The following is a 24,986-nucleotide window of genomic DNA, read 5'->3' as shown; positions in this document are numbered from 1 at the left end:
AGCGTGTAACGTTTATCAAAATGGTGCCCACACACAGATATTAGGGGACATTTTGACCACAAAAGTCCTTAAATACGACCAATATTAACTTATAACAATAACTTCAAAAGTTCCGAATGGATGAACTTTTCAGGACGAACGTTAGCGTGTTAACATTGCTAGCATGCTAACATTTTTAGCCGTTCATGTAGCTAGACGCATATTTAAGCACCTAGCACTATTATGCTAGGTGTTAACTTTCCTAGCATTCTAAAATTAACATAGTAGCATTTTCAGTCAGAACTAGGTGTTAACATTAGCAACCTAAATATGGAAATAAAATAAATGGAAGACTTATATTTGTTAGCTATTCAAATGGTTATAGCCTGTTATATTATATATATTACGTTAGTCACAATACCTCATATTGTACTTGAACAAATCAGTAGACAACCAGACATCAGAAAATAACATTTTAATGCGGAATTTGTTGTGACGCAAACATAAATGTCCTGTAACAATAATATTGCAGTATTATTGTTGCTCCTTAAGGGATATTTCTCCATGTCGCTTACAGGAACAAATACATCATCAGACAGTAAAACTCCCATGAAAAATTAATTGGTTTCCGTCCACCTTTTTCCAAAGCAAAGCGCTTCCACACTCAAAAAGTTCTGTGAGGATGTCTGTCAGTCACAGGAGCCATCTTTCCATCCATCCTTCCATCTCTCGTCCACTCGGGAGCAATCAAACTCAGGCTTTCCCAGACGCATGTTGACGCCGTTATGGAGTCGACAGAACCACTGAGACAAAGCGTGACGGCTGCTGGTGTCCGGCTGATTGGTTTTTAATCTGCGGGGTAGGAGGGAAATCACGTCAACAAAGCATTTCCTCGAGTAGAGATCTCTAATGGATCATCAGGAAAACACACCGAAAAAGTAAGAGATAGTGTCGAGTCATTACCGCAGCACACATGGCATCTGTAAAGCTGGCGGGACCAGATAAGAACTAAAAGTTCCAGATTTACCCTTGAATGAGTGTGACCCTAAAACAAACTGGTTCTTTTAGATTTGGGACACTACGGACAGATTCCGGCAAAGTAAAGGTGTGGTTTATTTGTTCATAGAACACACTCAAAACGATGAACAACTCCAGATCTGTCTCCTTTCATTCTCCTTTCAAGAACTGTGCTGCAGAGGCGTTCAAGCGCACAGCGTATTTCTGAGCGTTAGACTAATCTGTGCTGCCTTTAAAAAAAAAAAAAAAAAAATCAGGACTATTACAAGATAACCCATAAGTGGAAAAATCTGAAGGCGGGAAACCCGATTAAATTTAATAAAGTGATAGCAAAAATACGGCTGTAGCATCTGTTCCACTTTTGGAAAAAAAACTAGCACTTTCTGCAGTTGAGCAACAAATGTCCCGTGCCACCATGTATGGAGATATAGTCATTAGACTAAAACACCCCCATTGTATTGAACTCCCCATGTAAAGGATGGATGAGGTCATTGAACATTGATTGCATAACGTGGGGGTGGATTTTCTCCCAGAACATAAATAATATTCTCATTATATTGTGCCCTAATGAGGACAAATGCTATCAAATATGGATGGATTGCATAAGCGCTCTGCAGTCTGACCTGTCCCTGAGGTCTCCTGCACATTCGTCGCAGGGGAAGAATTTGGAGAAGAGGTTAATGAACTGGCCCATCTCTTGCTGCTGGCTGGGAGATGGTTTATCCGGGTAATATGCGGCCATGGTGTGCAGAAAGGACCAGGTGTTGCGGCCCAGTTCCTCCCTGTCAAGTGGGCACTGAGGATCTTGGAACTCCTGCTCAGCTTTGGGATCCTAGAACATTTATAAGTGACACTTAATATGAGTTGGTATGTTCCTTCCAACTTGCATTGATCGACCTGTCACCTCCACAGCAGCTGTCGTCTGTCGCTTCTGTGTCTTCATCCAAGATTTAAAGTCCGTACAAGCGCGACATGGCTTCTTTTTCACTTGCTGATCCCCGCTGGAATTGTCCTCGGAAGTTCTAAACGGGAAGCCATCAAAGCCGGGTGAGTCGCTCGGTGATGAGGACGCAGCCATGTTTGGCTAATGGTCAACACATTTAGCCAATGACTTTCTAATCAGCTAACTCAAAAGATCAATTCACTAACTTATATTGCAAAATTACGCATTATCTAAATATTATAAATAAAATAATACTAAATATATTTTTGTCAGTGGAGAGGCGAGCGAACATGCTGTGTCTCGATACTTCCAGTGTGATGTAAGTGCTCGTCGGATGTCTATGACGTAGGCGAGAGCGAGCTGTCGTCTTCCGGGTATGACGACTAACTAGGCGGGGTCAATATTTAAATAAGAAAACACTACCATCTAGTGGTGTAAATTGTTACAGCAATGGGAAGACTTTAATTCAAGAAATGATACTGCAGCTACAAATTTGAAACTAGTTATGTTCTCTTCCTCGTATTTGTGGACAAATCAAATTGGATAATTTAACATGTTAGACAGCTCATGGAGCTCCATAAATGTCCATAAATGTAACTTTCATTTATTGGTTGCATTTTGGTTATTGTGTTGATGTGATGCAGAATGCAGAAAATGACACCCGTCTCATTGCATTGCACTTTGCTACATTTTTACTACTTAACAATTATTAAGTAGAAATAAATCTATAAAAATACGTTTAATAGAATGCACCTGGAAACAGTAGTGACTGATGAGAAGAACAAACCCAAACTGCTATTAAATTCTATAGGAAGATGATAGTTTATTTTATTATTACAATTTAATTCGTAAACGTTGACGCCATTGCTGATTTTTGTGCTGTTGTTCCCCATCCGGACCGTAGGGTGGCGGTAATGCCTCAACCCTCTGCTTTGCTAATCTCCCAATAACAGTAAACATAGAAGAAGTAGCGCCCCCAGTGGCGAGCTTTGGCTCGAGTAAAGCATGCCGTGGATGAGTGGATCTTACGTTTAAGTGTAAATGTCTACAATTTCAGTCTTTTAATCCGCAGACGCTTCACTATCTGAATGTTGGTCCTCATTTAAAAATATGTGGGTTTAATTCGGCTTCTTTTTATGGTTTGCCAGCTGTTCGAATCCACTTGCTTAGCTTTTGTAGCGGGTTTAGCTAACAAAGCTAAAGTGACACGTTTGTGTGTCGGTTTACTTGCTCGGATAGTCGAACTGCAGTCCATCTGAAGTCACATTATGGGGATTTTGGAGAAAATCTCTGAAATTGAGAAAGAAATTTCTCGGACGCAGAAAAACAAAGGTAAGAGAGTGGCGAATTTTACTGCTAGCAACCAAGGAATAACTTTTTATGTTTTATGGCAGTGTCATGTTACAATAAGAACTGCTGTACTTGCTACCATAAAGTATTTTCGTTTCATATTTGTTTGTTTTTGTGGTTGTCATGTGTATTTACATAAGAAGATGACAGTTGACAGTGCTGCCTTCTTTCCACAGCCACTGAGTACCATCTGGGCTTATTGAAAGCCAAGTTAGCCAAATACAGAGCTCAGCTTTTGGAACCTTCCAAGTCAGCGGGGGCCAAAGGAGAAGGTTTCGATGTTATGAAATCTGGAGATGCGCGCGTTGCTCTTATCGGTTTCCCCTCTGTGGGTAAGGTATGTCAACATCCTGCAATAACCCGGGATCCTTTATTATTGTTTTTTTATTTTTTTTTAAAACTTGGAGTCACTCTCATGTAACGTGTGTCCGCCCTGCAGTCCACCTTCCTCAGCTTGATGACCTCAACAGCCAGCGAAGCCGCCTCCTACGAGTTCACCACCCTCACCTGCATACCAGGAGTCATTGAGGTACTCTCACCCTATCATCATCTACCAACGGTTCCACTCAAGCTCATTTTTTCCCACTCTTAGTACAAAGGGGCCAACATCCAGTTGCTGGATTTGCCAGGAATCATCGAAGGTGCCGCTCAAGGTAGTTTTTGCTTATTTACTTGTATGCATATGCTAGTAGCGCTACGATAACACAACATGTGATGCACCCATAACATCTTATGAGAACGTCGCTGACCTCTGACGTCTGTACAGGGAAGGGTAGAGGTCGTCAGGTCATTGCCGTCGCCAGGACAGCAGACGTGGTCATCATGATGCTGGATGCCACCAAAGGTGATGTCCAAAGGTGGGTGATGTAGTCTTCTTTGTGTGTGTGTGTGTGTGTGTGTGGAGTACGGTCATTATATATATTTGTTGTGTTTTTTTTTTCCTCCAGAGAACTTTTAGAAAAAGAGCTGGAGTCAGTGGGCATCAGGCTGAACAGACTCAAACCCAATATATATTTCAAGGTAGGTTCTTGTGTTACACCACCAGCAGCTTTGTTATGATTTTTTATTTTATTTTTACCTTTATTTACCCCAGGCAAGCAATTTAAGAACAAATTCTTATTTACAAATGCAGCCTGAGCAAAAGCACTTTTTTTTTACGGGAGAGGGGAGTGCTGAAAATAAGAACGTAACGTAATATAAAAGTACAAATATCAATACAGTAAATATGTACAATACATACCATTACCATACCATGATGACCATTTTAATAAAGTCATTTTGACACCGTAACTCAGTCGGAAAGGAGCGTGAGTGAAGTGAGAATCTGGATAAACGTGCATACCCATTGGTTCTGTTGCCTGCCATACAAATGTAAAACAAGTGTGTATCCGGGAAAAAAAAAAATGTTTTATACCCATTATTCCATTTGGTTTGACAAATGTTAGTTATAAGTACCGTATTTTCTGGACTATAGGTCGCACAAGGCTAAAAATGCATAATTAGGTCGGAAAAAAAACATACATAAGTCGCTTTTTTTGTAACTACTTGACCAAAACAGACATTACGTCCTCTTGGAAGGCAAGTTCTAACAATAATAAAAGAATAGAGAACATGCTAATAGGTGTAAGATATGCTAACACAGGGGTGGGCAAACTACGGCCCGGGGGCCACATCCGGCCCGCCAAGTGTTTGAATCCGGCCCGCCCAATCTTTCCAAAGTATTTCATTTAAACTCAACATACAACCTGGCATCATGGCCTGAGCCAACCTTTTGATGGTTGTATCAATTTCGTTGTTTGACATGGTCTGTTGTTTACAAAGTGCTCCTGAAAAAAGGGACACAAGCACATAATAATAATAAAAATTACAATAATAATTATTATATTATTATTATAACAATTATGATTATTATATTTATTATATTAATGCTAATTATTATATTAATTATATATAATAATATTGTTATATTTGCATATTTTACATAATAATAATATAATAATTATTATTTTAATTTTATTTTAATGATTATAATATTGGTCTAGGGGTTAGCGCGCAGACCTCACAGCTAGGAGGCTAGGGTTCAATTCCACCCTCGGGCATCTCTGTGTGGAGTTTGCATGTTCTCCCCGTGCATGCGTGGGTTTTCTCCGGGTACTCCGGTTTCCTCCCACATTCCAAAAACATGCTAGGTTAATTAGCGACTCCAAATTGTCCATAGGTATGAATGTGAGTGTGAATGGTTGTTTGTCTATATGTGCCCTGTGATTGGCTGGCGACCGGTCTAGGGTGTACCCCGCCTTACGCCCGAAGACAGCGGGATAGGCTCCAGCACCCCCCGCGACCCTCGTGAGGAAAAGCGGTAGAAAATGAATGAATGAATGAATGATTATAATATTTTATTATTTTTAAAATATTTAAATATAAATATAAAATAATAAATAATAATAGCAGATTGCATGACAATTTTACAGATACAATAATACCAGGTGGACTGTTACGTGTAAAATATATAGTCTGCCCCCCCCCCCCAATAAATTTTGTTATATCAATGCGAGTCAAAACGTTTGCCCACCCCTGTGCTAACACAATGGTTATTCAGCTACACAAAAAATAAACATGAACAGAAAAGGTGTCCAGTGTTTATGTAACATAAATATTTTTTTCATTCATAAGTCGCTCTGGAGTATAAGTCGCAGGAACAGCCAACCTATGAAAAAAAGTGCGATTTATAGTCCGGAAAATACGGTATATACTAACATATGTATTTCTGCTAACATACACAAAAATGTCACACTGACTTATGATGCTGACCGCCTGATTCAAATAGCCTTGGGTGGTCCGAGCATGCGAGTCTGCCCATCGCTGTCTCTGTTTCTTTTTTTTTTTTTTTTTTCCTCAAGTTCGGCCTGATTGGCAAATTCGGCAAATTGTTCAACACCAGGAGGACTCAGCTTTTCATGAAATACATTTTATTTGAATTCATATTTATCCTCTTTATGTCTTTCTATAGCAAAAGAAAGGCGGTGGCCTCTCGTACAACTCCACAGTTCCTCTCACACACTGCTCCGAGAAGCTGGTTCAGCTCATCCTTCATGAATACAGTATCCTTTCACTGCTATCGAATGATAGAAACGGGAACGCAAGCAGCGGTTTTATGATGCCTTTGACACAAAACCCCAGAAATCTTTAACGCAGAAGTCCTCTTCAGGGAGGACAGCACGCCCGACGAGTTCATCGACGTCATCGTCGGCAACAGAGTATACATGCCTTGTCTATACGTAAGTTTCTTTTAAAGGCGTTGATTTGAAGTTGCGGCACGGTGGACGAGTGTTTAGCGCGCAGACCTCACAGCTAGGCGACCAGGGTTCAATTCCGCCCTCGGCTATCTCTGTGTGGAGTTTGCATGTACTCCAGTTTCCTCCCACATTCCAAAAAAAAAAACATGCTAGCTTAATTAGCGACTCCAAATTGTCCATAGGTATGAATGTGAGTGTGAATGGTTGTCTGTCTATATGTGTCCTGTGATTGGCTCGCCACCAGTCCAGGGTGTACCCCGCCTCTCGCCCCGAAGACAGCTGGGATAGGCTCCAGCACCCCCCGCGACCCTCGTGAGGAAAAGCGGTAGAAAATGAATGAATGATTTGAAGTTCATTGGCAGGAGGCTTTCCCATGCGGCCCCCTTCAAGACGCACCTGACATGCTCGAGAATAAGAAGATGTAGCATGGGGATCAGTGTTGGCAACCTAGTGACATTGTCGCTACATTTAGCAGGTCATCCGACCCCTGCAAGCAAAGATGCATAGATGTGTGTGTGTTCGATTTAAGAACCAGTTTGTCTTCTATTTGGTGGATTAATTAATAATAATACATCGATATTTTGTGGTTGAATATGGCCTATTATTAGTTTAAAAAATTACGTAAATTAAGTGCATTTTACTGATTCCCCCCCCCTAAATTTAGCATTTTCAAGTATAAAACACATAAATGAAATAAAATACAAATATAGGGCATTCAGAAGACTCATACAAAGACAATGTGATTGCATGTAGTATTCTACACTGGTCACTAGTATGTGTCAGTAATATCACATTGAGTACACGATAGCCACTTCTATATTATGTCTTATTAATGTCTTACCTGTCTTAATGTCTCTTATTATGTCTACAATATTTGGGTAATACGAATGGAACGGCGACTATAGGGTTGTTATTTCATGTCAAGAGGGCTCTTCTATGCTATATATAACTAGTATGTAAATGTTCCATTTAGGGGGCACGGCGGTCGAGTGGTTAGCGCTAGGAGACCAGGGTTCAATTCCACCCTCGGCCATCTCTGTGTGGAGTTTGCATGTTCTCCCCGTGCATGCGTGGGTTTCCTCCCACATTCCAAAAACATGCTAGGCTAATTAGCGACTGCAAATGTGTGTAATTTTAACTGTTTTATTTATTTTAACAACTCTGTATGGTGACCTTGAGTGTCCTGAAAGGCACCTATAAAAAATTCATTATCAATAATAATAATTATATTTTTAATAATATATATTAATAATATTATAATAGTAATATTATGATAATAATAATTATAATTGTATTTATAATTCTAATATAATAATAATAATTATTATTATTACATTATTAATAATAAATATTAATAATAAAGAGCAAATTTTCTCCGGGTATTCCCGGTTTCCTCCCACATTCCAAAAACATGCTAGGTTAATTAGCGACTCCAAATTGTCCATAGGTATGAATGTGAGTGTGAATGGTTGTTTGTCTATATGTGCCCTGTGATTGGCCGGCCCGCCTCTCGCCCGAAGACAGCTGGGATAGGCTCCAGCACCCCCCCCCCCCCCCCCCTCGACCCTCGTGAGGAAAAAGCGGTAGAAAATGAATGAATGAATGTTCCATTTATAAATAAGACATCTTGCTTCGTGGAAATCCCCTCATCCTGACGTAACTGTGGTGCGTTCAAGGACCGCCGAAGTGTGAAACCTTAAAAAGGAGAAAAGGCGTTGCTTGTATAGAGACATTTGAAAGCATGCTTCGCTCTACTCAACGAGCGGCGGGTGGTGTGGCTCCCTCCCCCACCTCAAAGATGGTCTTGGTTTTGGCGACGCTGTGATATTCCTCCTGTGTGTGTTTTTTAGGTGTACAATAAGGTGGACCAAATCTCCATCGAGGAGGTGGACCGCCTGGCTCGCAGACCTCACAGTGTCGTCATCAGGTCGGCCATAGCGACCGTGTGTAGGGGTTTCGTTTTTTAACGCTCAAATTAGTGATCAGACTAAGTGCTCTTTTATTCCGTAGTTGCGGCATGAAGCTCAACTTGGATTATCTTCTAGAGACGCTTTGGGAATACCTGGCTTTGATTTGTATTTTTACCAAAAAAAGAGGAGGTATGTGCGCATCTTCATACTCCCGATGCATCCTTTTCGACTAAGCCGTACCCCCCCGCCCCCTTTCTCCATCAGAGCGTCCAGACTTCAGCGATGCCATCATCATGAGAAGAGGAGCCAGCGTGGAACACGTGGTCAGTAAATGCTACTGTAGATATCCTCCTGTCGAGTTAAGCCCAAAAATGAGTCTTACCTTTTCCGACTGGCTTTGAACTGACGCAAGAATGTAGCAAAAGGCAAACAAATATTAGCCGTTTTCATTCAAGTAAGTAAGTAAGTTTTATTTATATAGCACCTTTCTCAGACAGAAGTCACAAAGTGCTTCACAAAAGGCAAAACACAGAGTTAAAATACACATAAAAAATACAATAAAACAATGTACAATAAAAAATAGACATAAATATATGATGGTCATAGTACCCTAAATCTACTGAGCTGGGTATGCCTGCAAAAACAAGTGAGTTTTAAGGTTACTCTTAAATGCATCGACAGAGTCAAGCGAACGTAGGGAGGGTGGAAGGTCATTCCAGAGCCTCGGCGCAACAACCTGAAAAGATAGGTCTCCTCGGGTCCTAAAACGACTACGAGGGACCATGAGTAAATTTTGATCTAACGATCTCAGCCTCCGAGAAGGGGGTATAGGGACGCAACAAGTCTCGTATGTAGACAGGGGCCTGGCCTTGTAAGGCTCTAAAAGTGAGCACCAGGATTTTAAAATTCACACGGAATGAGACAGGGAGCCAATGGAGAGCTTTCAGAATCGGCCTGATGTGAGCCCTTGTGTTGCATCGAGTCAATAACCGCGCAGCAGAATTTTGAACCTGTTGCAGACGAGACAACTCTTTTTTTGTTTAGACAAGAAAACAAACTATTGCAGTAGTCTAAACGAGAAGACACAAAGGCATGGATTATCATCTCGAGCTCACCTTTAGATACCATTGTTCGAAGTTTCCAGATTTTTCTTAGCTGAAAGAAACAATTCCGAGTGAGCTGCTTTGAGTGGTGCTGTAATGACATTTCCTTGTCAAAAATTACTCCAAGATTTCTGAGGCTTGACTTACAAGACAGGCTGTGAACACTCAAATACTGTTTGATCCCTGGAATAGCTTCATCAGGGGCAATCACCAGCACCTCAGTTTTATCAGAATTAAGTTGAAGGGAATTAGCGCCGAGCCATTGTTTTATTTGCACTAAACAATTCATTAAAGAGTTCAATTTTTGTATCTCCGAAGCCTTAAAAGAACAGTACAGCTGAATGTCGTCAGCAAACAGATGGTAGGAGACATCATCAAAATCCTGGATAATCTTTCCTAGAGGGAGAACATATAACAAAAACAAAATCGGACCCAAAACAGAGCCCTGAGGTACTCCAAACAACAGATCAGCAGAGTCAGATCGGATCCGGTTAACTGAGACACTAAATCTCCTGTCTGATAAATAAGAAGAGAACCATGCTAGGACAGAGCCTGACATGATTCAAAGTGATTGAGGTACTATGCTAGCCTGCTATCTTCATACTTCCAAGCTGTCCAAGCAGGGACCAATCACAGCGGTAGTGGGCGTGCTCGGAGGACACAACAAAACAGAAATACAACCGGAATAGGTGCCGATTCTGGAAGCTCTAGAAAGCTTTCTGTGCGGGTTATTGTGTGTAGCTGCTCTACAGGAGTCCAACAAGTCAATACAAAGGGACGAAAATGTGCATAACGGGTCTCCTTTAAGACAACTTCTACCAGTCTTGTGTCCTTTCTAGCTAAAATGTTTTATCAAATACGACGAATACTAGCCAATCATACGACGGCTAACTGGCGTGTTGACAGGACATACAATGTCGTGACCGTTTGGTTGTCTGCCCGCAGTGTCATCGGATCCACCGGACCTTAGCGAGCCAGTTCAAGTACGCTCTGGTTTGGGTAAGTCTTCACGCAGCAGTACAGTGTGTTGGACCGAAGCCAGGGTTTGTCTACCAGATGAATTCCGGTAATATATATCCTCAAATTATATTCCATCTTGGAATAAAAAGTATGCAATATGACATAGTATTATATCACAGTTATATGATATAAAGTATACTCTTTTGTTAAAAATTACAATTATTATTTTTTTGTTTCTCACAATATTACAACTCTAAATAAACTAATATAAATGAATAAATATAATATAAAAATATAATGAAAAAATATTTGTAAATATTTCAACTCTGCTACTAATATTATATAATTTTTTCCTCAAGTCTATTTTCGTAAAACTTCAACTTTTGTCTTTATTCTCGTAATATTGCTGCCTTTTTTTTTTTTTTTTAGAAATTTTCTTTTTTTTACCTTAATAGTTCAACTTTAAATCTTATATATATATTTTTTTCCACAATCTAATCTAACCTTTTGTTTTGTTTCTTATAATATTCTGAGTTTTAACCAAATTTCAATTCATATTTCATATTACAATATTTATGTAAAATTAAAACTTTTCACATTACATTCCAACATTTTTTTTAATATAACATCTATGCCATTCTATGTATAAATATATACAGTACATGGATATACGTCGCAGGACCAGTCTTAGGTTTGTCTGCGAGTTTAAATCCTGCCAAACGATCCCCTTTGCAGCCACAGTCCCGACTGTGTTCCATTTGCAGGGCACCAGCACTAAGTACAGTCCACAGAGGGTGGGCCTGACCCACATCATGGAGCACGAGGACGTCATCCAGATCGTCAAGAAGTAAAACCAGCTTCAGTCGTTTTGGAGGCGCGACGGGAGGTGTTTCCAAATTGGCTGGGGGGGGAAAAAAAAAAAAAAAAAAAAAGAAAGTGACCGTAAACTCCTACTACGATACAGCCATAAATCTCCTTATATGATTTTTAATACGATTACGCAATAGATCCCTTTGAATTGGTTCAACAAAATAAATTGATGGGTGGAGACGCCAAGAAACGATCAATAAAGGCCAGCTAACTTTAACATAAAAACAAAATGTGCTTGTTTTATTTTCACGCATATAAAAACAGAGCTGCACGGTGTACAAGTGGTTAGCACACAGACTTCATAGCTAGGAAACCCGAGTTCAATTCCACCCTCGGCCATCTCTGTGTGGAGTTTGCGTGTTCTCCCCGTGCATGCGTGGGTTTTCTCCGAGTACTCCAAACACATGCTAGGTTAATTAACGACTCCATATTGTCCATAGGTATGAATGTGAGTGTGAATGGTTGTTTGTCTATATGTGCCCTGTGATTGGCTGGCCACCAGTCCAGGGTGTACCCCGCCTCTCGCCCTAAGAAGACAGCTGGGATAGGCTCCAGCACCCCCGCGACCCTCGTGAGGATAAGCGGTAGAAAATGAATGAATGAGTTCTCCTATCTTGTGTGGAAGTGGTAACTTTTTGGCTTCTTATTTTGTCTTTCCCTACCCTCGGCCATCTCTGTGTGGAGTTTAGATGTTCTCCCCGTGCATGCGTGGGTTTTCTCCGGGTACTCCGGTTTCCTCCCACATTCCAAAAAACATGCTAGGTTAATTAGCGACTCCAAATTGTCCATAGGTATGAATGTGAGTGTGAATGGTTGTTTGTCTATATGTGCCCTGTGATTGGCTGGCCACCAGTCCAGGGTGTACCCCGCCTCTCGCCCTAAGAAGACAGCTGGGATAGGCTCCAGCACCCCCCCTTGCGACCCTCATGAGGATAAGCGGTAGAAAATGAATGAATGAATAACAACCCAACATTGAAGGAAGTAGCCTAGCTTTTTGTGCTAAAGTGCTAACACCAGAAAAACTAAATACTACAAGTGTGCAGACCACCGGGATGTATTTAAGATGTGTAGCAAAGCCTGTGAACGTTTGGACGGAGATGTACTGTTACGCTAGCGGCAGAACTTTAACGCGGGTATACTTTCTACCAGCGTACCTTTTCACCCCCCCCTCACACCACTTTCGGCCCCCCCTGTCCCAACCACCCAGCTGCTTGTCTCCATTTTTCTTTAGACTCCCCAGGCAATACAAACACACACACATTCACAAACACAATGGCGGCATTAAATATTGAGGAGCATCTCTTGGTCGAGGAGGGAAGTGGGGGAGTGTGTGTGGGGGGGGGGGGTATAATGGATAGACTTTGCCAAAGAGAGAGAGAGAGAGGCTCACTCTTGTTCTTAAAAGAGTCAAGTCCTGATTAAACAAGTCTGCTTGAAGATGTCTTCCGGGCGGTAGCGGCGCGGCGGCGAGGCGTGGTGGAGGGCGAGAGACGGTTGAACGGCGAGAAGAGGAGCGGAAGAGGAGAAACACAGGTGGGCGTGTGTGTGTGTGTGTGTGTGTGTGTGTGTGAAGCCGGCATGACACCTGATGCTGTTAGATGACTGTGTGTATACAAGCTAAAGCTCTTTAGCATGTGTGTGTGTATGTATGTGTGTATATATATATATATATATATATATATATATATATATATTAAGCATATGTGTCCCAATGACAAATTGCAGAACCATTCTATTATTTCAAATGTTGCCGTACTTTAATTATGCAGTTTTTCGCAGTGTCATTGCATTTATTAAGCAAAGGTGAGTACTTTTTTACAGATCTTTCTGTGTATTACTTTCTGTCATATTTAATATTATATCAAAACATACTGCAAACGTACTGTAGATATTCTCATGTGTCGAGTTAAGCCCAAAATGAGTCTTACGTTATCCAGATTGTGTATTTTTGTTTTTTTTTTGTATTTTTTTTGTCGACTTGTCGGCTTGAAATGACACGAGAACATGACCAAACTGATGAATTATAAATATTAGCCATTTTCTTTGTTTTTTTTTTTTAAATGTACATATGGAAAATAATGAAAAACCCCAACCATATTTTGCACCGTGCACACTCCCACCATAAGCTAATATGTTGTAATTAACTATAATTTTAAAACCGTGTATATTCCTGGTATGGAGAGTCTGGAGGATTTTTGGACATTGAACTGAAAAAAATATATATTGCTTATATTTATTGTCAGATTTTTGTTACTATTTCATTTCCAACCAAAAAAAAATATCAACTGAATTACAATATATTTTTATTTTTTTGGAACCACAAAATAATTTTTTTTTGTTTAAATAACATTTTATTGTGTGGAAAAAAAAGAACAGACATTCAGAATTTATATTATGTATGCCGTTTCGCCACAAGAGGGCAGTGTTGTATTGAATTTAACCATCAGTTTGCTGTACTCTCTACAGTACAAAGTTATACAATTACAAGCAAAAACGTAAAAAAAAAATGTGCGTATATCATTAATGATATGTTCCGGTTGCCCCCCTCCCCATTACGTTTACTGTGACGCCTAATCATCTTCCAAGAAGCAAACCTTTCACCGATAATGTGGTGTGTTTGAGGAACAAAATATAAGCCACTAATGACAGAAGTGCTTTGTTGTGTTGTTCGTCCCGGATGGCGACACAAAGAGATAAAAGTACAAGCGAGGAAACTCGTACAATGTCCGAAAATCCCTGCTTGTGTCGCCTCCCAAAAGAACAAACCGGAAAGTTGTGTTTGAACAGACATGGCGGGACCCTCTAAACAAACACATTAATAGCCTGCCTTGTTCCCCTGTTTGCTCGCCCTTCACGTGCACGCTACCGAGGCTTACTGAGGCCGGCAGGTGCATTTGGAAATTATATTACATCTCGGAATAAAAAAGTACGCAATATGACATAGTATTATATCACAGTTTTATTATATAAAATCTAATATTTGGAAATGTTGTAAAAATAAGTTTTTTATTTTTTTTACAACTCTAAATAAATTTTTTTTGTTAAATATTTCAACTCTGCTACTAAAATTACATAATTTTTTCCTCACAATATCACAAGTCTATTCTCGTAAAATTGCAATTTTTGACTTTATTCTCGTAATATTGCTGCCAGAAATTTTCCAAATTTCATAACCATAATAGTTCAACTTTAAATCTTATATTGTTTTTTTTTTAACAAGCTAATCTAACCTTTTGTTTTGTTTCTCATAATATTATAAGTGTAAACAATACAATTTTCATTGTATTTTTCCTTATAATATTACACTATTAAAAAAATATTACTATATAATACTATTTTAAAAACTATAAAAAATTTAAAAATATTTTTGCTCCTAATATTTTAACACTATTTTTGTAAAATTACTGCAGATTTTTCCACTTTTTTTTTTTGGCGGGGGATTCTCCACGGGGCGCATTTAAGGAAAATAAAACAAGGAAGTAAAACAAATGGCAAAGCAAACGCAGGGCGGGCCCAAGTCTCCATGGGGCCCCAAAGCAAAGATGTTTTTCTGGGTGGCGGCCATGTTTTTGGCCTTGCCAGTCCACTAGAGGGATACACCAAATTCCACAGTGATTCGATGTAACACCTTGAGGTTACGTTGGGTGTTTTGTTGCTTATTGAGATGCTAGGTTTGACTTACGGGTTACGCTAGAAAACGAATAGGAGGAGCTCCTTTCATCCTATTGGTGGTGTGTGTGTGGAGCACTGATAAGCACACACACACACACACACACACACACACACTTTAAAACCTTCCATCAGGGGTTTCACCAGGCTGTGACGTTGGTGACCAGTGTGGGACAATGATAGCTTAATGTGTGTGTGTGTGTGTGTGTGTGTGTCCCACCAATTTTCACACACAATGGTTTGGTCCAATTGTTTACTCTGCTATACACACACACACATTAAAGAAAATATGTTTACTAAGAAAAGTAAAAGTGATACATTGACTATACCATACTAGCAGTACTGTCCTATGTATGTATTTTGCAAATATTTGTTCACACAATCACAGTGTGTGTGTGTGTGTGTGTGTGTGTGTCCATGAACAGGGGCTATAAAGCGTTAGCAGATGCACCAGGGAAGATCTTGGAGGTCCAGACAGACAATGAGCAGGGATTGTGGTAAAACCTAGCCCAAGAAGGTAAGTCCGGATTATTGCATGTTTATTTTTTGGGGGGGAATTCATGATTTGTCTTTTTCCTCTAAATTGAGAGAAAATAGGAAATGGGTTAGAAAGGTAAAAGTGTAGCTTCAGATGTTTGGGGGTCAGGTGTTACAGAATTGGAAACAAAAACAATTCGTACTTATTAACACATTTCAATAAGTGCATTTTTTTTAAATTGAGTGCGACTGTAAAATAACCCGCCATGGGGGCCAAGGAAATTTATGAATTTTATTGGCATTTTTTTGGTTGAAAACCAATATTGTCCAGCTCTCAATATCCGATATGAGCTGATATCGATATGTATAACATGACCATCTCTTGTGGTGGAATGAACACATGGTAGGTGATAATTATCAGTACCTTTAATTTTTGGACATCCCTAATTAATTTCAGTTGTTTTCAGCACGAAAAACCAATAATTATTCTCTAATTATTATTTATTATATAATAAATAAGAATTATTTATTATATATAAAATATATATATTATATATATAAATATAATACAATTTCTTTCCCAAAATATACATAAAAATATTATCAAAAAATCTATTTTTCAGTACCTCCAATTTGTGGACATTTCTAATTAACTTCAGTTATTTTCAGCAGAAAAACAATAATTATTCTCTATAAAAATAATTATTTATTATATATAAAAAATATATATATTATATATATAAATATAATACAATATTTTATCTATTTATTCCCAAAATATACATAAAAATATTATCAAAAAATCTATTTTTCAGTACCTCCAATTTGTGGACATTGCTAATTAACTTCAGTTGTTTTCAGCAAAAAAACAATAATTATTCTCTATAAAAAGAATAATTTAATATATATTATATATATAAATAGATAAAATAATATATATATTTTTTCAAAATATACATAAAAATATGAGCAAAAAAATATATTTTCAGTACCTCTAAGTTTTGGACATTCCTAATGAATTTCAGTTGTTTTCAGCCGAATAACAATAATTATTCTCTATAAAAAGAATTATTTATGATATATATATATAGATATTAAATAAATTATATTTATTATTATATATTATTTTTCTATTTTTTCCAACATATTCATAAAAATATGAACAACATTTTTTATTTTTCAGTACCTCTAATTTTTGGACATACCTAATTAATTTCAGTTGTTTTCAGCAGAAAAAAAAATAATTATTCTCTATAAAAAGAATTATTGATCATATATAATATATATTATATATATAAATATAATATATTATATTTATGATATATATATAATTATTATTTATCTTTTTTTTCCCAAAATATACATAAAAATATGAGCAAAAAAATATATTTTTCCATGGAGAAACAATGCAAAATAATTATAAATGAACAAATGTAACTCCAATTCAATAGTACTTCCCTGCTTCTTTATCAATTTGCTGGCACTCGATGCTTCCATGTAAAAACATGGGCCCCCCCCCCCCCCCCCCCCCCCCGCTGTACACAATCAGTCACTTTTAACAGCAGCAGGTGTCCGACATTGTCCTGCAGCGCGGTATAAGCTAGCAGCGAAGGTTTCGACTTGAATGGAGCTTAAAGGCTCACAAGAAACCCGAGCCCGCCCCCCCCCCCCCCCCCCCCCCCCACACACACACACCCCACACCCCCCCTCATGCTTCGATGCTTTCACCTTCTTTGTCTGAGAAGATGCTCGCCCTCGTCCTCTGTCACTCCATCTTTCACTCGTCTCACAACCTGACGATTTTTAGGTTCTAACTCAACTGTCAGACGTGGTCGTCTCTCAGCCTGAAGGTTGCTGGCTCCATTCTCCATCCTTTTGTGACCATGTCTATTATAACACTATTTTGGGGGGGGGTTAACTCCACACATGTTCATTTAATCGGCAACTGACCTTATTTGTCGCAGTTCCAAGCTCTTTCCTGTCGCTTACCTGTTATCTAGCCTCCATCTGCTCTGTGCTATCTGGCTGTTAACCCCTGACACTTGCCCGCATGTATTATATGTCGGTCGCGGAGCGTGCCAAGGGGCGGTAGGTGACGCTTTGTGATATATTTAGAGCGCCCTGCGATGAATGTTTTATCCGCGCCGTGTAGCCAGAACACAGCGGCCGGTCATCAAACATTCATATCTGCCACTGAGATGACCTCCTTGAATATCAGCTCATCATCAATGAATTAACATCGGGCAATTTTCAACATATTAACCTTGGCCAGGGAGGGCTGCTTCTCGGAAACTTTGTGGACCGGGATGATATAAAGTAGTGGAAAAAGTTGCCAGATCTTCAAAAAAAAGTATCAAAGTCAAAGAACGAGGAGAAATATGATCTCAGGGAAGAAGTACATTTGAAACACTTATATACTAGGACTACGTTATGCTAGCCATAGCATTTCAGTATGTGGAATCAAACTATGGAATGGATTGAGTAAGGAAATCAAACAATGCACAACGATGAGCCAATCACCTCGTACTTCGGTATGTGACAAAAAATATAAATACAAATAATTAATAAAAAGTAATTGATTTTTTATAAATACATAATTAATAAAATAAATATAAAAATATAAAAATAATATAATAAAATAAATGTAAAAATAATTAATAAAAGTTTATAAAATTAAGTATTAAATTAATACAAATTACAATTAAATATACTTAAGTATTAAATTAATAAAAATTACAATTAATAAAAATTACAATTAAATAAAATTAAAATAAATTAAAATTATATTAGGAAAACAGGAAGTGAACAAATGTAACAGTTACTGATTTGTTGAATTTGAATTACAATTAAATAAAAGTAAGTATTAAATTAATAAAAATTACAATTAAATAAAATTAAAATAAAACATTAAAAAGAAATTTATTAATTAAATAAAATAAAAATTATATTAGGAAAGCAGGAAGTGAACAAAAAATTAATAAAAAATAAAAATTAATAAAATTAAGTAAAACAAAATATTAATTAAAATTGAAATAAATTAAAATTATATTAGGAAAGCAGGAAGTGAACAAATGTAACAGTTACTGATTGTAAAAGTACCAGATGGAGGGGTAGGATTTAATAAGCTTTGCTTCTTCCTACTCCTTTTGGACATGTGGAACTGTGAACTGATTATGGGATGGCACTCAATTGTAATCTGATGCATGTTCAAATGAAATTAAACCATTACCATTACTGTCAATGGAATAGGGACAAGAAATCAACAAAAACGTCAAGTCCCTCTCCTACCCTGTTAAAATGGCTTCATGGCCGCAACGGTTAGCCATGAATCAGCCCGAAACCCCCACGCTAAGACGCCAGTGTGCAACATTGATGAGGGTGAACCTTCCCCGTAAAGAAGAGACACAGTAAACAAAGTGTTTTCTACTCAATGTCCGCCAAGGGGACTACAGGTGTTTGTGTTTTGACTCCTTGTGTGGCTTTGCCTCTCAGACACAGTTTAGCAACAGCTCAGCCGTCCTGCATTATTCACACGCAGGCGAGTCCACGGATAAGGTTACCCCGAGACAGTACAGCTGCTGCGTTCGGGTGCCCTTTGCAACACGCTCTCTGTCGGAACGAGCGTATGATGACCCGTCAAGTTAACAACAACAACAGCGGAAGGATGAAGTCGCGAGTAACCAGACTGAGATGCAAAAGGTTGCAGGAGGTCACAAAAGGTCTCACGGTGGATGTGGGCGCATGCAAATCCACATGACCGCTCACACCTGAGGGCACACACCAGCACTTGGCATCTCCTCGCCGAAGGGGCGTCCCGACAAAGATCGCGTGGCAGCCAAGATGAGGATGCACTGCAGGACTCCCAGGACACCGTGACAATGGGAGCCGCACAAAGGACTACACCGACTCTGTTACTGGCTCTTTTATTCTCCGTGTGACCCTGGGAACTTACTTACAGGAACTACAAAAACCGACAAGGACTAAGAAGTCACTGTTTTTTTTTTTTTCTGGATGCAAATTTTTCAAAAAATTTCGTGGAACCAAATGCAAGAAATCCATAAAGCAGCCAAGAAGTAAGACCGTTTCAAATGTAACTTTTATTATTTTAAGGCTTTTGCTAAGTCTTGTCATCATACTTGAGTGAGCAGTCCATTTCTGGAGGTTGCATTCACGGACCGTGGTTTGTTTTTTAGTCTCATTGTTCCGTATGGAAAAACCGCCATAACCACCGTATTGAAGAACACTAGAAACAACTCCAGGATGTCTTCACGCGCATCAACTTGATTGACGGTGTCACCGCTATAGATCCCATCATGCCACCCAAAAAGGCTGCCCCGAAACCGGTTGCCAAGAAAGGCAACACCGAGGACGCCAAGAAGGGAGCAAAGGACGCTAAAAAGGCAAGAAAAGATGACAAGAAAGGAGCCAAGAAAGCGGAGGAGCCAGCCAAGGAGAAAAAGAAACACGGCGGTAAGAAAGGAAAAGGAAAGAAACCCGTCAGTGAGTCAGAAGAAGAGTCTGAAGAAGAAGAAGAGAAGCTCACAAGTGAGGAAGAAGACAGCGACGGAGGTGAAGAAGTCGTGGAGAAGTCAGCAGCAGACACAAATAAATCAGCGGAAACGTCAAAGGTGTCTCGTTCTCCAAGTGGTTCTTCGTTGGACGACAAGGACGAGGAGGAGGAGGACAAAGGGAAGCCACCGTTGAAAAAAGGTTTGGGTGCGATCAACCTGAAAAAGATGACAGACGTCCAACTGAAGGGAGCCTCCAAAATCATGGCGGGGCTCGCCGTCGACGGACAAAAGCAAGATCCAACGCCGGGAAAGGAGCAGAAGACCGTTAATGTCAAGAGTCATCTCCGTGGAGCTTCCAAAGTTCTCAGCGGCCTCAAGGGGAAGTCCTCTCCGTTCAGTATTCCCACCAAACAAAAGCAACCGGAGAAGACCAAACCAAAGAGAAGCCTGAGGAGCACATCCACCTTGATGATCCCGCTCTCCAAGAAAAAGGACTCGACCCCCGTCGCTTCTGGTAAACCTCCTCTAAGCAACGAACTTGGGTCTAAATCCACCCCAGAGGACCAAAAGCCAGGTCTATCGGGTTTTGAACCGGACATTCCAAGCAAACCGACTACACCTCCTCCCAAAAAGACTATCGACTTATCCAGTTTACGGAAAACAAACATGGCGACGGAAGCCAAGGGATTGGGAGCCAAGTTCAAAGGCATGTTCGGGAAAAAGAAAACGCCATCGGCGTTCAAGACCAGAGGTTGGATGTTAGCCAGGATTGCTGCCGCAACCAACTGGTTGACACGCGGGGGCCCGGGTCCAAGGGGTCGCGGTCCACACGGGGCGTGGGCACGGCGTCATGGACAAAAACGACTCTCATTCGGGAACAGAGGAACTTTGGCTGGACCGACACATTATGACAATCAAACCCCAGATTATTTTAACGATGACGAGTATGGATCTGATGATGAAGACCATAACGGACAGCAAGAAGACTATGAATATTTTGATGATGAAGATGATAATAATGAATGGGAAAATGAATACGGATACTATGATGAATATGGAAACTTTTATCCTGATGATGACTTTTATTATAGTAGCGATGCGGACTATGACCCGTACAACTATGACGATTATGAATATTATGACGGTATTGAACATGTGGAGTATTACTATGGCGATGATGGAAAGCTGTATGCCATCGTGCAGGAGCCGTTCAATCACCACGGTGATGATGTCACGGACTTCTACGATCCGTATGATTCCGAGATGTACACAAATGACTTGGATCTTAGTCCGGGTTCGAACTATATGACGGCGAATCCTTACGGTAGTTACGATGTGTATCAAGATCAAATCCACGGATACACAGAAGTTGGCGTTCGTACTCCGTACCAGGAACCGTACTACGATGTTGGCGTGTTGGCGCCAACGGAAACCGAAACCGTTTACAGACAGGAACAGTTCGTTGATGCTAGTTCATATCCCGAGCAGTTCAGGGTCCCCAGGCCGCAGGTTAGATTATTCGGAAAAGAAAGGATGGAGGTAGAAACTCTGCCACCACCTCCTCCTCCATCTCCATCTCCAATGTTTTCATCTCCGTCTCCAGGGTTCGAGATGAGAAACCAGGGTGATCAGTTTTTTCCTGCAGAACCGTCTTTTCAAACTGCAATAAACCAGCAAGTCCCTGTTCGACTCGAGTACATGCGGATAGCGCCACCTCCTCAGTTGTCAGCATCTGCGTTACAGTTTGCTAACAAAGTGAATAACGCCCCAAATAATAACCATAATCCATCCCTGGTAAATATGGCTCAAATGCCACCAACAGTCCAACAAACGCAGAATATTTCACTGGCGCATCCGCCATTTTATCCGCCGCTGGACTTATCAAAGCCGACGTATGGACCTCCAGCTTCTTCATCCTCACAGAGACCAGGAATTAATTCACCAGATCACATGGAGCTACAAACACACATCCAGCCTAACCACTTCCCCCCTCATTTCCACAGGAAAGGCTTCACTTACCAAACCCCAATTGCAAGTCCAGGACTAACTTCTCCACAGGGACTACCGAGGTCTTCTCCTTCTCCACAATTCCATAGAAAAAGAGTCCCAGTTGCAGCCCAAGCGCCCTCAAGAACCGTGACAGGCGGAATCAGGCTGGAAAGAGCTCAGGTTCAATCCCCGCTTCCAAGCCCAGCGGCATCACCGAGAGGATCTCTGAGGATTCGACAAGGCCGACATCCTGATCCGACATTTTCTCCCACTCCGAGAGCAGTCAATGTTCCGTCAACCAGACGTTTATTCCAAAGTGGGAAACAAAGGTCCGACGTCAGGCATTCATCTTCTCCAACTCCGTTGTCTTCACCAAGAGAAAGCCCTCCTCTATCCGAGAGAGTGCCGTCCCCACATCAGACTGTTGACCCCGCCTCCATCTGTCATAATCCCTCCCCTTCCCAATCACGCAACACCAGTCGCCCCTTCCCGACTCGCTCCTCTACTCGCAAGTCGAGAGGTGGTCTCGCAAGTCAAAGTCATGTCCCCATGGGGGCCGTGAAACCCTCCCCAGCTGACCATTACCCAAGAAGACGAAGTAGGCGCGGACCCCCTGTAACTCAACATGTGGCCCCATTCAGGTCCTCCATTCACAGTAGTCCGGGTTCTTCCTCAGGACAAATGAAGGGTGTCGACGGAGTGCCTTTGTTATCCAGGAAAGGCTCTCGGTCCCGGGATTCCAAACCACAAGCAAGTTTCCAAAGACCGATAGGTCGAGGACAGCCATTGGTTCGTATGCCCAGAAACCAGGGCTCCATTTCACTTAGACAGTCATTCAGAGCACCGCCCCCTCGACCGCAGAATCAGGGTGGCTCTTTTTCTCCCCGTCCGTCGGGGAATATCGAACTGCGATATCCGCGACCATTTCAGCAGTCATCGACCGTGCCCTTATATTCAGCCTATCCGAAAAAACAGGGATTGTATCCGCAGTCCAACCAGCCTCATCGGACTACGAGTCCCCAGAATGTAGGAGCGACATCTTTTCAAAGTTCAGTACCGTACCCAATTCCTGCACCCTCACAGACTATGCATCAATTGGACTACGCAATTAGTAATCTGCAAGTCGTAGGCGCCCCATTTCTACCCACCCAACCCCCTTCTCACCTCGATGCCACCCAACATACCCACCCCATGACACAAACACAGCAAGAGTTCTACCTTCAAAATCCATTGGTTAACAATGTCAAGAAAACTCCACCCCCCATATCTCCTGGGGCAAAAGCGGGTGTTGTCCAGGACGGTGGGCAGGTCAGTCAAAATTCCGTCCATCCATGTCAATCAAAGTCTGGGACGCAGGACATGCAAAGTACTTCCTACTCGTCGCCCCCGCAACCCAATGCTAATCTAAATACATCCTTTTTCTCACCCCCTCATCCGGCCGCCCCTAATGCCACATCTATCCCGTACCCATCACATTTATCCGGTATCCGGTATCCCCATCAGCGACACCTCTCTCCCGTTGTTCACGCCTCTCCGCCGCATCAGACTGCCGGGGTTCAGACCTCACAAATGCAAGGATCCACGCTTCAACTCCATGGTGACCCCTTGACGATGACCCAAAACCCAGTTGAGACCCAGTTTACCACCGTTGGAGGTCCAAAGCAGTCACCCCCTCTGCTCTCCAATGCGATCCAGAACCCGAGCTTACACCACGCCTCCTACCAACTACCCGACGGCACTATTGTCAACAGAAGCGAACCCGCGGCGTCTTCTTCCGGACAATCCCTTTCCTCCCCGATGTTGTCGTCCGCCTTACTTAATCCCCACTCTAAGTTATCGAACAACCGACTGACCAGTTCAGAGCCAACGTCTGCTACCGGAGCTCCATCGCCGATGCTTTCTTCTGCGCTACTGAATCCCAAAATGAGCAAAGCTGCATACAAACTGCCCAATGGCACTTCAATTACAAGAAATCAACCACCGTCTGATATTGTCCAACCATCCTCTCCCGTGCTCTCAACTGCTCTTCTCAATGATAACGTCCGAAAGGCCTCCTATCGACAACTTCAAGGTTCAATTCTAGTTAATAAGAAGGAAGGGACGCAGAATCCGGAAAATCCTGCCCAGATGCTACCTGAAGGATCATCGCTTCCACTGACGCAACCTCAAGCTTTAACATCAGGGTCCTCGGGGCCCATCCTCTCTGGTGCCTTGCTGAACACCAATATCCGCGGTGCCTCTTATAGACTCCCAAACTTATCACCGTCGAGGCAAACTGGTCCCACAGTGGCTCCATCGGTAGACCTCTCCAGTGCTCTTCAAAACCAGAACGTCAGCCGCTCGACCTACCGTTTACCATCCAGCGTTTTGGTGACACGCCAGCAGTCCCCACTTCAAAAAGTCGACCTCTCGAGTGCTTTGTCGAAAAAGCCAAACATCCGGGAGGCAAATTTGCGTCTACCCAATGGCAACATCATGCCTCGACTCGGTGCCCCTCGCGGCCCGGAGCCCCGCTCATTAGACCTCTCTCGTGCCCTACAGAACCCAGTCCTCCAGGGCGCGACTTACCGACTACCCTCCACATGTGCTGTGGTATCACCCCAGGTCCAGGATTCTGACCCGGAACAACACTGGGCTCGTGACCCTGGAGTTGAAACCTTAGACCCGCAGCGTGATATGGATGTGTGGGGTGCAGAGAAGGTCTTACCTCATGGGACGGTACAAAACCTCAATAAGTGGTCTATGTATAAAGACGAGAAGATACTGGACCACCATGACTTGATGGAGCAGAAAAAGAGGGGACATAATCCGGGAGTTTGTAATCTCAGCAGGGAGGGGGAACCTCAGGGTGCCTGGTTTGACAAGGTGAATGCTCCTGAATTATTTATATCTATACTCATATATTCATTCAT

The 24,986-nt window shown here is 41.3% G+C and overlaps 3 protein-coding genes across 5 annotated transcripts in view; 2 read left to right on the top strand and 1 right to left on the bottom strand.

Moving 5' to 3' along the window:
- Nucleotides 1–439: 439 nt before the first annotated feature.
- On the bottom strand, nucleotides 440–2,278 carry gfer (growth factor, augmenter of liver regeneration (ERV1 homolog, S. cerevisiae)). The gene is made up of 3 exons (XM_058050371.1): nucleotides 1,901–2,278; nucleotides 1,620–1,828; nucleotides 440–831 (listed from the first exon to the last, which is right to left on the bottom strand). The coding sequence occupies exons 1-3, from the start codon at nucleotides 2,072–2,074 to the stop codon at nucleotides 669–671; spliced, it is 546 nt and encodes a 181-aa protein (XP_057906354.1). The 5' UTR covers nucleotides 2,075–2,278; the 3' UTR covers nucleotides 440–668.
- Nucleotides 2,279–2,887: 609 nt separating this feature from the next.
- On the top strand, nucleotides 2,888–11,494 carry drg2 (developmentally regulated GTP binding protein 2). The gene is made up of 13 exons (XM_058050361.1): nucleotides 2,888–3,271; nucleotides 3,466–3,626; nucleotides 3,729–3,818; nucleotides 3,882–3,942; nucleotides 4,056–4,146; nucleotides 4,237–4,309; nucleotides 6,300–6,390; nucleotides 6,470–6,567; nucleotides 8,436–8,512; nucleotides 8,596–8,684; nucleotides 8,760–8,818; nucleotides 10,544–10,597; nucleotides 11,323–11,494. The coding sequence occupies exons 1-13, from the start codon at nucleotides 3,208–3,210 to the stop codon at nucleotides 11,407–11,409; spliced, it is 1,095 nt and encodes a 364-aa protein (XP_057906344.1). The 5' UTR covers nucleotides 2,888–3,207; the 3' UTR covers nucleotides 11,410–11,494.
- Nucleotides 11,495–11,639: 145 nt separating this feature from the next.
- myo15aa (myosin XVAa) overlaps nucleotides 11,640–24,986 on the top strand; it is a 56,735-nt gene continuing 43,388 nt past the window's right edge. For 2 of the 3 annotated variants that reach the window (XR_009119685.1, XM_058050347.1), the window contains exon 1: nucleotides 18,868–24,939. Coding sequence is in view for 1 of the 3 variants with exons in the window: in XM_058050347.1 (XP_057906330.1) it covers nucleotides 19,888–24,939 (5,052 nt within the window). In the remaining 2 variants the exon portion in view is untranslated. Of the gene's footprint in view, nucleotides 12,962–15,522; nucleotides 15,615–18,867; nucleotides 24,940–24,986 lie in introns of those variants that run through there. The other variant, XM_058050348.1, reaches the window with a different exon arrangement.

This window comes from Doryrhamphus excisus, chromosome 15, assembly GCF_030265055.1.
Source record: "Doryrhamphus excisus isolate RoL2022-K1 chromosome 15, RoL_Dexc_1.0, whole genome shotgun sequence".
NCBI lineage: Eukaryota > Metazoa > Chordata > Actinopteri > Syngnathiformes > Syngnathidae > Doryrhamphus > Doryrhamphus excisus.
This window is presented reverse-complemented; position numbering and strand designations above follow the sequence as displayed.

Bases quoted from the DNA above. Each gene is read 5' to 3' on its own strand.
- drg2 (XM_058050361.1), top strand. From the start codon at position 3,208: ATGGGGATTTTGGAGAAAATCTCTGAAATTGAGAAAGAAATTTCTCGG. The intron at 3,627-3,728 runs GTATGTCAACAT...TCCGCCCTGCAG, and splicing joins GTTTCCCCTCTGTGGGTAAG to TCCACCTTCCTCAGCTTGAT. The intron at 8,513-8,595 runs GTCGGCCATAGC...TTTATTCCGTAG, and splicing joins CCTCACAGTGTCGTCATCAG to TTGCGGCATGAAGCTCAACT.
- gfer (XM_058050371.1), bottom strand. From the start codon at position 2,074: ATGGCTGCGTCCTCATCACCGAGCGACTCACCCGGCTTTGATGGCTTC. The intron at 1,829-1,900 runs GTGACAGGTCGA...TAAATGTTCTAG, and splicing joins AGACGACAGCTGCTGTGGAG to GATCCCAAAGCTGAGCAGGA. The intron at 832-1,619 runs GTCAGACTGCAG...CCTACCCCGCAG, and splicing joins GCAGGAGACCTCAGGGACAG to ATTAAAAACCAATCAGCCGG.